The sequence below is a fragment of the Chelon labrosus genome (genome assembly GCF_963514085.1).
Source record: "Chelon labrosus genome assembly, chromosome: 10".
In the NCBI taxonomy this organism is placed as follows: domain Eukaryota; kingdom Metazoa; phylum Chordata; class Actinopteri; order Mugiliformes; family Mugilidae; genus Chelon; species Chelon labrosus.
The window spans coordinates 25,308,830-25,322,371 of record NC_140360.1 but is presented as its reverse complement, the minus strand read 5'-3'; the positions used below and the strand labels follow the sequence as shown (position 1 = coordinate 25,322,371).

The 13,542-nt window shown below is 41.3% G+C and overlaps 1 protein-coding gene across 1 annotated transcript; it reads right to left on the bottom strand.

Annotated features, from left to right (window-relative positions):
* Positions 1-1,037: 1,037 nt before the first annotated feature.
* On the bottom strand, positions 1,038-11,224 carry trim101 (tripartite motif containing 101). Its single transcript, XM_084554144.1, is given in 12 exon segments — positions 1,038-1,532; positions 1,534-1,565; positions 1,569-1,580; positions 3,707-4,200; positions 4,620-4,744; positions 4,919-4,941; positions 5,082-5,237; positions 5,550-5,627; positions 6,278-6,373; positions 6,614-6,788; positions 6,870-7,048; positions 10,997-11,224. Coding segments are annotated over 12 exon segments (1,641 nt in total). The 5' UTR covers positions 11,180-11,224; the 3' UTR covers positions 1,038-1,444.
* Positions 11,225-13,542: the final 2,318 nt, after the last annotated feature.

Genomic DNA, 13,542 nt, shown 5'->3' with positions numbered 1-13,542 from the left:
GAAGGAGAAAGGTGATGAAATGATGTTGCACAGAAAAAAAAAAGGAAAACTTTGAGGAATACTGGAGGAAAAGAGGAAGGCTAACTCACCTGGTTTAAAAGTTAATTTAAAACAAACAAGTTCATGCAGTTCTGATAAAGATAAATCCCTCTGTATTTCCGTTTAAATCTGGTGTCTGTGGAGATATTCTTTGCTGTAGCACTGATTTATATCAACTGGCAACGACTTCAAAAACTGAAGAGGGGAGAAACTGGACTGATGGAGATGGAGTAGCACCTAGGAGCATGGTGAACAAAGAAGAGTTACGAATATAACCAATGTTCTCCTCTTGTCTCCAGGAAGTATGAAATAGAATCTAGAAATGGTCCAAGAAAAGTTTCTGATACTCCAGATAAAAAAAAAAGAGAGAGATAGAGTTGGACAAGCCTTGAAAGAAAAGAAGACTACAAACTGAAGAGGGAGACAAAAGTTTTGAGGGAGACAAAAGTTTTGCAATGTAGCGTTAAACCTGCTATAATACATTTTTAGTCTGTTCTGGGTAGGGGAAACAGGCTATCATGTATGTAGCAGCTGCTAATTTACACATCTAGCTATGGGTTAGGTAGCTTTGGAGTGCAAGGAGCACTATGTACTCTGTGACTCTGTGGTGGGATGAGCTATCTCCTATGGAGTGGTCTGCTGGAACAGCAGCATCTCAGAAGCAGACAAAAACCGACTGAACAAACTGGTGAAGAAGGCCGCCTCTGATCTGGGCTGCCCTCTTGACCCTGCAAGACTGCAATTGAGTTGCCATGCAACTCAGTTGTGGAGGTGGTGGGTGATCGGAGGATAGAAGCATGTCCTCCCTGATGGAAAACCTTTCATATCCTCTTCCAGCTATAACAGCAGTGGACAGTGCCTTCAGCAGTTGGCTGCTTCAACAACCAAGCCTGCTCCCAGTAGACCACATATATATATACTTTTTATTGTGTTTAATTTTCCATTTTTTGTGTTTATTTAATGTTTACTTTTTTATCTATTGTGTGCACTGTCCTTTAAACTGTATGATGCTGCAACACTGCAGATTTTACCACTGTGGGATAAATTAGAGGATTGTCTTTATCTTATCTTAAAGCAATATTAGCATTCATTTGGAGTCATATTTGTGTCCATCTTTTGGACATTCATTCATTCATTCATCTTCTGTAACCGCTTATTCCTGTGAAGGGTCGCGGGGTCTGCTGGAGCCTGTCCCAGCTGTCATCGGGCGAGAGACGGGGTACACCCTGGACAGGTCTCCAGTCTGGTCTATCACAGGGCTAACACAGAGAGACAGACAACCATTCACACTCACATTCACACCCACGGCCAGTTCATCTCTCTGCTTCCTCCTTTCTATTTCCTCCACATTTTCCAACACAAAAAAAAAATAAAAATGATGAAGCCACCAAGCTGCAAAAGTGACTCAGTAAATCATGAGCAGCAAAGAGAAGGAGACAGTGTGGAGGTGCAGCCACAACAACAGCTGGGTGAAGAGTGCAAGAGGCTGTTCGATGGTGATGGTGATGATGATGATGGCGGTAAAGCTAGACGACACTGACCTGGAGAGAGACAGAGGAGGTTATTTTTTCTTCAGCTTTGTTGGGATTAAAGACATCAGGCTCCTCTCTGCTCTCGTCATCCTTGTGTTTGTTCTCTGAAATACCAGCCTTAAGCTCTGGATCTCTGGAGCTCAGCATCCCGTTATTCGCACTCTTCACACCATCATCTCCATCCAAGCTGTAATGTGTCACTTCAGAGCTATCCTCCCTCGCATCCAGAGCATCCTCGTGTAAACCACAGAGATCGTTCTCCAGCTCTTCACTTCTCTTTCCCAGCCCTTCTTCTATCATCTCGGCTTCGCATTCGCTCACTCTCAGCCATCCTTCTTTGAGCTCTGATGCTCCTTTAAGAGCTAAAATATCCTCAGCTTGTTCTCTCTTGTCTGTTTCACTGAGCTCATAGTTACCCATTTCTGGAAAACCTCTCTGAAGACAAACATCCTCTGATGGAATGGTCAAAGCGTGTTTGCTACCATCAGAAAAACTGTCCTCTCCAACATCAAAACTGTCCTCCACCAGGCTGAACCCTTTGTCCGCAGCCCCTGGCAGACACACCCAGCCCTGCATCTCCTCCTCTTCCTCCTCCTCCTCCTCAATTATACCTGCAACTCCTGCCGTCTGCCGAGTTATTTGCACATGTGGTGCAACAGATGTGAAAGCACTGTCCGGCATCTTCCGAGGCTGAGATGCGGACTCTACAAGGAGAGGTTGGGATAGGTTTTTTGCGTGTTGTTGGGGCTGCAAGTGGAGAAAGAGCTCAGGTCCCTGTGGAGGTTGTTCGGGTTCAGGCTGATCCCGACCTCCAGACAGAAGCTGAGAGAGTTGAATCTGTTGAGGCTGTAGCTGAATTTGGGGTTCAGACGTGGGCTGGACTGTGTCGTGAGCCTCGGCCTCTGGTTTCGCCTCCAAAGGAGGATCCACGGTCGGCGGTGGTGAGCACGTTGTCTGCTCTGCATCATAAATGTTGGGCAGGGTTTCCTCCAGAGCAGAGAGGACAGAGCTGAACCTGCAGCTGCCTGGTTTGTACCAGCTGGGGTAAAACACAGCATCCATTCCCTCCTTCATCTGCACTCCTTCCACATCTCGTCTTTCGGCCTCTCCTCCTTCACACTGATATGTGAAGGAAGAGAGTTAAAAGGCCACACACAAGCATGTTTCAGCCCATTGACTACAAGAAAGTTTACAGTCTGTTTTATACTGTTAATTTTACTTCACTTTTAACTTTTAATCTGGGTCCAATCCTTATTTCATGGACTGGTATCTTTTCAGACTGGATCTTAACAGTGTGTCAGAAACAAACCTGAATACTTGCTGTATTGTGGTAATATCTTGTAAACATACTTCTTACGCTTTTCACTGCAGCCTTTAACAGTGCTTTCATAGACTGGTTAACTGATCCAGCAGCAGACTGGACTGGAGGTACTCAACTGAAAACTGTCAGAAAGAGCACTTAAGACTGTCCATCTCTCATTCTAATTCTAGATTCTTGTGTTTTGATGCAAATGTGTGCAAAACTGTTCTGAGAAAACTTATTGATGATGCGTTCAAGGACACGGCAATATCTGAACCTTCATTTAGCGTCATTCATGTTGTGTTTGCACCCATGGTTATTTACAGTTTCTCCTCTGGTTTTGATTGTTGTGTCCACAAAGTTGACTAATGCAAAGCTAACTTTTCAGTCTCAGACCAGACTTGTTGAGGCGTTTGAATGCGTCATGCAGCGATTTTTAAAACGATCAAATATATAGTCTTTATGAGTTGAAGTGACCAAAGTGCACGGAAGGCAGCAAATCAATAAAATGTATCTTGAAGAAGAATAGTTTCCCAGGATGTAAAACACATACACACACATTGTAGTTAATGGGCTCAGTGGTCCTCTGAAGAAAGAGCGGAATGTTGGAGAGACTGATGATAAGGTTTAGCACCGAAGAATGTGCTGAAAGAAAATCTGTTTTCGTCAAGTTAATTTCCACACATATAAGACACACAACACTTTCATCGCTGTACAACTGCCATGTAATTATCACTTACAAGTGAACAATGGATTACTGGAAAAATTGACTATTAGCAGGTCTAATTTAGGTCTCATTCACATTTAAAGGTGTAGTGAAGGTGTGGTACTGTACCTGTTGTGTGCTCATGCCCTCCTGCTGTTGGCATACGGTCCCCTCTTTAACTGGAGCAGGAGCTTCACATTCCTCCACCTCCTTCTCCTCCTCTTTAATCTGACCGGATCTCACATTATTTGAGTCCAAGTTTTCAGTCTCCTGTTGTGGAACTTCTTCAGCAGGTTCCTCAACAGGTTCCTCAGCATCTCTCATCAGTGCTGGAGTTGATGGTATCACCGCTGGTGCTTGTTCTGGTTTCACTGGTGGGGATATCAGCACTGGAATCAGCTCTTTAACTGGTCCAACAACTTCCATGTCCCATACTGAGGTTTCTTGACATTGTATTGCTTCTGTGTTCTTGATCAAAGGTTCTTTGGGTTCCTCTGTGGGTTCTTCTATGTGTTCCTCTATGGGTTCCTCTTTGGGTTCCACTGCAGCTTCTACTGTGGCTTCCTCTGTGGGTTCCTCTGGCTCTGGATCCACCTCTAGTTCTTCAGGAACATCCTCCACAACTGATAAAACAATACGATACTGAATATAAAATATTATTATTTTATAAAATAAAATAAATTTGATTGATGTGTTTTCATGGTGCTTTACATGACATTTAAACTTCTGAATGTTCACCCCTCTCTGACCCAATCATTGGATGCTTTATCTGCTGCAGCGACGTTCTATTTATGAATTAGACTCAGACCTTTAATACTCCATTACAGATCCTGTTACTTAGTTTGTAATCTATCCAAACTTGTTTCTAGAAGGCATAAGATACAAAATAATATGATGTTTTTCGCAGAGAGGTATTTGATGATGCTGCAGGTTGCAGTTAACATTTTCACAAAAAACATTTTTTCTTAAAATGTGAAATTGAATGTAATTTCCCCCTAATGCAAATTAATCAGAAACTTAAAAATACAGTTTCTCTTCTAACCTTTGAGGAAGTCTATGCTCTTCAGAGCTTCCTCCTGTTTGCCAAAGTTAAAGCTGTAGTGACTCAGATTCTCATAACCTGGTCTCAGAGTCTCGGATGGACCGGAGGTGGACGCTGTGATCACTCTGAGGAAAGTGAGGACAGATGAATAGGAGAAATGAAGGAAAGACGAAGTAAAGAAAGGGGAACAGAACGGCAGGAGGGAGCAGCATAATCCAAATGAAACAGATTAATTTAGAAAAAAACTACCTAACTACATCTAATCAAAGAATGTAAACTTGAAATGGTCCTTTACTCACTTTGTGATCAGATCTCTTGAAATCTGAAAGGAAAGTTAACACAAGTTTGATTTATCTTAAGAAGCAAAAGCACAGAACCATTAAACACACCATAAAAATAAAACATCCATAACCACTGAACACTGATGGCCTGCTCATGTAGAAAAAAACACGTGCTGCACACCTGAACAAAAGCAGCCATGTCTGGCTCCTCCATGCTGCTCGTTGCGCTCTCCATCAGCTTGCTGTTGGCTTCGACGCTGTCTCCATAGCAACGCACCAGCGACTGGGCGTGACCTGTCTTCTCTTCCTCCTCAGAGCTGATTTGCTGCGTCATCGCCTTCAAGAATAAGAGTAAGAATAAGAATTGTAGAGTAAAGTGCCTTATAAATAAGATGCAAAAACAAACATAAATAGGACCGGGAATACTTCCTTGAGGAACACCACATTCAATTTCAAATGTCTGAGACACAAAAATCACCTAATATGAGCAGGAGCAGTCAAACACCATACAAAAGAGACATGATGATACCATGATGATGATGACAACTCACATGTATTGTTACTGATATTAACATATGCACATCTTCTTTTTTATCTACTAATATTTCAGTGTTTATGTCCGTGAAATCAAAGAAGTACAAACTCTGACCGTGCGTCTCTCCTCCAGGATGGAAAACATTCGGCTGAACTTGTCACACACACTTTGTTTCTGAGTCTTGCAGTTCTCCTGTGGAGGGCAGAGTGAAGATTGGAGCACAAAACTTAATGAACACTTTAGATGTTGAGTGTTTTCACACAATGCATGAATTACATACGATAGGTATGACACTGGAAATAAGCTAACAAGGCAAACATATTCAGTGACAGTGTCACATAGGAACAGCAGTACGAGGTCAGATTCATGGCTTTTTAGTTACTTTATATTAAAGTATATCATATTAAAGCCTTATAAGGTGTAATTAATTGATTTATTATTCGAACCCGGAACCTTCTTGCTGTGAGGCATCAGTGCTAAACACCACGCCACTGTGCCGCCATAAGTCATATAATAAGGAAATTCCATTTGTTTGTTTGTTTGTATTAATCTTTAGTTCATTGGAGACTGCTTGACTGCCATAAAATACACAAGCGTAGACTCATTAGATTGTGATGATTATTAATGATTTAATAACATTTACAGTCACTTGTGACTTGCTAATGCCGTTTTAGAAATCGAGACAATAAACTATTTGTTAATCTCATACTAGTATTTAATTGCAAACCTGCAAATGTTATTTACTTTTTGATGGATTATTAACATTAATTGCCGACGCAAAAGTTGTTCTCATATTTTGTCACACATTGTTAGGATTTGTTATGAATGTAAATCACACACACCTCTATGTTTCTGCAGCTCTCCTCAAGCTCATCGATCAGACCCTGGACTTTGTCACTGAACTCCGCCAGAGAAGTGACTGCTTCGCTCAGCTCATCCTGAGAAACAAAAGAAAATGCATTGATACATTTTTTTAAACATTGCCATTAATAAAAATGTAATGGAAGATGGAGACACAGACATAAGAAGTCACACTGACGTTTGGGCACAGGCTGCACATTTGAGGGCAGAAAACTGCTTTTCTCCTCTCAAGGATTTTTGTATTATAGAAGAAACAGCATGAGTGTAGTTGGACATTCTAGATACATGAATGATGATTTATGAAGTGTATAACGCACCTTCTGCTGCTGATATACGTCTGTCAGAGGAGCCACCTGACAGGACTGATGAGCCCCAAACACTTTGCAGAGTGAACATGTGGGAACCTGACAGGTGAGACAGTAGATGTTCACCTTTTCCCCCTCATGGTCTGAGCATGTTACTTGAGCAGCTGGTGGAGGAAGAGGGGCGGGGCTGAAGAGAAGGATATAAATAAATATAAAATTATGTGTCATATGACTTGGTGTCATTCAACTCCTTGTCATCTCTGTTTACCTCATGGCGTTCTGGTTGCTGACCTCCTGCTTGTAGACGTCGATGATGTTCTCCACCAGCAGGTTTCGCGGAAGGCCGTAGACACCGTGGCGATCCAGCACCACTTCATGTCTGCAGGAGGGGCAGCGGAAACGGCCGCTGTTCACCATCATGGTGGTCCGAGCCTGGAACAGCGATGGCTGGACACAAGAAGTAATAATTTATAAGGTTGCAATTGTGCACTTAATGCTGAATGACAGGGGATCTATGCCTGGAATTGATCACACAATGGTTTAGCTACTACAGAGGACTTTCAGGCTTCATATTTTATGTTAGGAAGTCTCAGAAATCTGTGTACAATAAACAAACCTATGAATAGATGTAAAACAATCAAAAAGAGACTAGTGTAACCTCAAAAACACAAAATGTCCTCAAAGACAAGAAGAACTATTACAAAGACATGCACGGGTATCCTGGAGAAACACAATCTCCACCAAGAGACATGAAATGATGGACACTGACACATTTAAAGTCTTTGTCTTTTGGTTCTCCGGGTCTTTTAACCAGTACTAAAGTGGGTGCAGGAGCCTCTAACCACTGTCTCATCAGTCATCCATGCCTGCCAACACCTAACACTTGCTGCATTCAGGGATTTCAATAATTAGCAGCAGTATTATTAATCAGTCAGAGTGACTGCTGGAGAATGTGTAAAGTCTCCCAAATGTCTCCCAGGATGAAGTCAGACCTGCTTAAGGACGGGTTACTGGGCAAGAACAACATGGTAAGCAGGGAAAAATCCCCTGCTTCCTTCTCTCCAGACACACTGAAGCTCACAGGGCTGCAAACGCACACACACACACTCACTGACTGGGTAACCTTTATTTCCCCTCCCACTCTCTAAATGAAGTATAAATAACACAGAAGCCTCTGTTGACCTTGTTCTCGTGGCTGGTATGCTTTACATCAAAGTGAAGATCTCAAAGTAAATCAACCACTTAAAGCTACTTTAGTCATTTTGTAGCCACTAGCTGGGAGCAATATATGACTATTTGTCCACTATATGTCCCTCTGCAATAAACCAACTAGTCTCTAACACTGCAGTTTGGTGCTGATCAGGTGGGGCACAACAGTTGTTTTAAAGCACTCTTTTTTTGACAAGCTGCCGACAAAAAACATTCATACGGATGATGCAAAAACAACCAATAAAGTACAACACATTAAAAGTTGCCGGACAGGTTACTGATACTTCTCTCTAGATTTGTCAGTGTGAGTGATTATTTTATACACAGTACACATCAGTGCCTGATTATTTAATTTCTCAACATGAAAATATTGATAAATGGAATTAATGGTGCTCTGGCAGAACAGACTTCAGTTCAGATTGAAATCGAAGGCGATCTACTGTATTCTTGGAATTGATCACACAGTTAAAAGCACAATTTTTTGAAGTGTAATGCTTCCTTCAGATGGAACAACATGGGGCTGAGGAGGTGCGTGATGTCTTGGTAGACAGCGAACTACATGTGAGGACTCAAAGCAGCCACATCCCGAATTACAGATACATTTAAGCCTTGATATAATTTAAACAGACGAGTTATGTGAAAATGAACAGTTGTCATAAATGGACAAAGTAACTGTAGAGATAAAAACTGGTCATGAATCCCACAAGAGGCAACTGCTAATATGGACTCTTCTTGTGAACAAAGTAAAAACCATTTGAAGACAGCATAAGTGAAGCAAATGTATTAGCCATACAGCAATAACTACGGCAGATTCATTTAAGATTATCTAGAAAACTACCTGATATACTTAACTCAAGGACATGATTTCAGTCATCACATCTACCACATCAGCATTTAATTTGTTTATGCCGTTGTTTAAACTGCCACCATCTGAATGAGGTCAAGTAACTACACAAGAGCATTAAGTTAGTACTTTTACGTTAGGCGACAGGTGTATGTATGGATGAACCAATAAAGACAGAAACAGAAAGCAAGATTTATGTCGCAGGGGGGTAACAGGGAAAATGTAGAGACAGACAGACGAGTGAAGAAAAGGACGGATGGAAGGTTACAGGGTAAAGCTTCCTGAAATAGTGGAATAAGCCTCAGCTGCCACTGGGCCTGACTGAGGGATCAGAGCCTCTGGCTGGTGCAGAGACAACAACTGAGGCTTGAGGACTGATATAGAGACAGAAAGATGGTTTGAGCCAGAGGAGGAAAAAATATCCTTACTCAGTGATGCACAAGAAATGGTCTCACATTTAGTTTAACCTGAAAATGAAGTCTGTGCTAACTACTAAATACTATCCCGTTAGCTCCAGATTTATATTTACTGCATCACCATGTCTAGGGAGAAGAGGTAGAAGAACAAAAACTTTTCATTCTACTTCAATTCTTCTTCTATGAGTGTAGTTTTCAGGCAGACCTCTCGGTGTCAAAGGTCGTGAACATGATCGTGACAGTGGGGGCGACATCTATTAGGTTTCCATTCCACATATTATGTTCACATGCAAACACACACACTGTGTGAGAGCAGCTTCATGTTTGTATGCTGTAAGGCTGTGAGTCCTGTTTAGCAGATTGGATTCAGAAAGAGTCCAGCTTGGGAAATAGCAGCCATAAAACTACAGAGTGCAGAGTGCCAGGAAGTGAATCAATGCATGTTCTAAGAAACAGACTGCATGTGCTTTTGGTTGTGTTGTGGTGCAACTGCAGTGAGAACAGAGACAAGTCGTGTGTTGTTATGCTTCATTAGTGGCGTATTTGTACTCGGGTACCACAGACGAAGGTTTACGTACTGTAATGTTTACTCTACACCTGCCGCTGCACTGTTATCCACTTTACCAGTGTACATCAACAACACCTTCCTGACAACAAAACTTATGCAATGAAAGCATTTCGTAAATGCTCTGTGGGGCAGACCAACAGTAAACAAGAAGACGACGTTGATTTACGACCACTGATGTAAGAATGTGTTCATCTTATGGAACATGAACTGATTCCTTTACAACCTGGCAACCCAATAGCTATGGAGGACCACAAGTGTCATGGAAACTGTAAAAAAATGTAGAAACTAAAGGAGGAGCCAAATGACGAAGCAATTTGAAAAGCAGCAGGGAAATGGAAACGTAAACATGAAAAGAATTCCCACTTTTGGTGATAAATAATGTTCTTAATTGAGTTTGCGGATACATTTCTAACTTTAAATGATGCACCTTGAAACTGTTTGATGTTGTTTTTGTAAATCACTGTTTAGTTTGAACTATTTTTTGATGGATGAATATTTCATCTGTATTTTTTTTATTACATATTTATTGTCAATTAAAATACTGAACAATGAATTACTTTGCAATTTAATCCAATGATGTATAGATTAATAAATACACTTTTACAATACAATTTTTTAATTATGTAATGCCTATTTATATTGTTGTACAATTAGTTATTAGTGAAAAGCTTTATTAATATATCCATGACACTTGTGGTCTTCCATTAATAACTGCTGCTAAAGAGGGCCTTTATTTAGCATGAATATATCAGTTAATAAATATGAATCAAATCATTAGTTAAGTTGAATATTTTGACGTTGAAATATTTGCACGTAACCTCTTAATCTGGCAATACCTATCAGATAAATGTAGTTGAGCTGTTTGCAGATACTCGTCACATGCCCCAGTAACTCCTAGCTTCAGTGCAGCTGTCAAGATAAGTGAAGAAATAGTATGAAGTAAATTAAAATGTAGAAACAGACTTCAAAAACTGAGGTCTATTCAGCCACTTCTGATTTAGATGTTCTGTTTGGGGACTTTTAGTTTGGTGCGTTTAGTCACCCACAGTGGCACTGGGAACACATTTAGGTCACCAAATGTGGGTCATGATGGGGTGACTTTCATGCAGCCTACATGAGCAAACCAGTTAAACATCCACACATCCCAGTTTAGACACTGATAATCCACTGAACACACACACACACACAAATCTGCATGCTTTGTCTTAAGCATGTGTGAATGTGCATTGTGTTCACTGCTGTCATGTGGCATTAAATGTGCAGGGTGAAAGAGGGTGTTTGGACGCATGCCACATACAGAACTGTGTGCACAGGTGTGAATGTATATACACACACTTGAACACATGCATATGGTTGACCTGGTAGAGCTCGTTAGCACACTTCCTGCAGAGGTTGTGCTGGCACGGCAGGATGACCACCGGTTTGTTGAAGATCTCCAGGCAGATCGGACAGATCAGCTGTTTCTCCAGGGTTGCCAGCGCCGCCTCATGCTCTGCTCCGCTGGTGCCCTGCAGGCAGCTCAGGTCAGCCGACAGGGACATGGCCGCTCCGCCGAACTTCACCTCCGCCTGTTGAAGCCAGAAACCATACTATGTGGGCTTGATGTTACCAAAAACACGTTTTAATACTTCACCACATCAGCAATGGATTCAAGCTGTTATAAATGGGATTATAATCAAATTCACAAATGCTTTTAAACCTCTGTTAGGCATGTTTAATATGTCTCGGTGTGTGCAGAGCTGAATGTAAATCTAAAAATCTGTTGCTGTCCTTTAGCCACAACCCTGTAAAACCAGTGGTAATATAAAACAAATGATAAAATGTCCCAGTAAACTGAGGACAAAAAGTCAAACAGGGCACAAGACAAAGAGACGAAGAAGCTACAGATACTTGCAGCTCCATGTATGTTTGGACAGACACATTTTTTGTTATTTTTAGCTGTGTACTAAAAACTATTCAAGTCACAGCCATGAATGTGGTCTAAAAGTACAGACTCTAGGAAATACAATCATTTCTATAGATTCTTTTTTATCACAAGCTCAAAAGTGGATGATATACTTTTTTTTTTTCATCAGTTAAACAGCTAAAAGGTCTGGAGAGTTAAGACATCCATGGTTAACATTATGACCACCTTCCTAATATTGTGTAGGTCTCCCTTGTGCCTCCAAAACAGTTGTGACTCATCAGAGAATGGACATGGGCCTTCTGAGGGTGTCCTGTGGTGTGTGGCAACAGAATGTTGTTAGTGGGGGCCTTTGGGTCCTATGGGTTGAGGGGAGGGGCCTCTGTGGATCATCCCACAGATACTTGATCAGTTTGGGATCTAGTGAATTTGGAGGCCAGGTCAACACCTTGTGCTGTTCTTCATGTTTTTTTTTAGTTGTTCCTAAAGCGTTTTTGTGTGTGTCTGTGTCAGGCTGCATCCTGCTGGGGATGGCTGCTGCCATCAAGGAGTGTCATTGCTATGGGGTGGGGGTGTCTGGTCTGGTCTAGGTGGGTGCTACATGTCTAAGTAACATCCACATGAATGTCAGGTCCAAAGGTTTCCCAGCAGAACATTGAACAAGATGTTATCACAATATCGTCAATGTTATTCACTTTTCCTATAAGTGGTCATAATGTTGTGGCTGACCAGTGTATGTTATAAGTGCAAGTGAAACAGAATGTCCTGTAAAGAAAATCCGCTTGAGAAAAAAAACTGAGGAAAAAAAAACATCCAAAAAAGCTAGACTAGATGTTATGATATTAATTTGTCCAACCACTTTTGAGCCCATGAAAGTAATGAAATGAAATGTGTCTAAGCATATTAACTTAAATTTAAAACAAAAAAAGAAATAAACTTGCAATGAGCAAAACAATAGGGTAACTCTAGACATATGAAAATGAATGAATTAAGCAGTTTCTTTACTTACCTTCCTCTGCATCCGTTGCTGGTGGTCAGTGAGGGTTCAATAAGCAGTCACCTTCAGTGTCAACAACTGTTGTTGGTCTTTACATTCAGTCAAACTGTAATTTTATGTTTCAATAACTCTGTAAATTATACAGTGGATTTCTGTTTCAGTTTTGTAAAAAAATCACAGCTGTATTTGAGAGTCTGAAGAGCAGCGTCAATTATAGCAACAAGAACCAAGGACTCCGGAGGAAGCAAAAGCCAGGTTTGTCCAAGATGAATTAAAAGAGGTCATTAAACTATATATTTTTTAAATGCACAAATTACTTCACTAAGCAGCAATTGAATTTCCTATTTGCATTACTTCACTGATCTTAACACTCAAGTGCTGAGTAAGTTTTATATAAAGCTGCTGACTTTTAAAGCCCACAGTGGGTGTCACTGTCTGTGTCAGTATTGGAAATACACAAAGCACTGAACTGTCAGCTACAAATAAAGCTCAAGTGAAAGTTTGTCTTCAGATTTGTGATTCACTTTCATATCCAATAATGCAAGTCGTATCGAGTTCAGTCGGTTCAAGAAATTAATGTTTCACGTCCAACAAGAGACAGTCTGTGAGCTCTCCTCCTGTGGCACCGACACCGAATCGTGTCCAAGCATATCAAGGCAGTCTATCTCGTTTTCTTGCTCTCTCCACTCCCAGTTCTCACTGTATAGTCCTCTTCTTCCTCACACGCTCCCTTGCTCTTCCAACTCTCACTCCATTGCTCTTTGTCGCGCAAGCAGCAACCGCCGTGCTTGTTTGTTCACAGCTTCCCTGCCATCTGCAGCAATATGTTTGTCTGTGTGTGCAAGAGAGAGGATGCACAGTGGGAGGACTGATTTGAGTTGGAGGGGTGAAGGGGGCTGCATCAGGTTTCAGCTGATCGCAACACACACAAACACACACGCCATATCAGGAGGTAGCTGGTATGTGGACAGATTAAGACCATGCCAGGCTGTGCTCTTTCTACA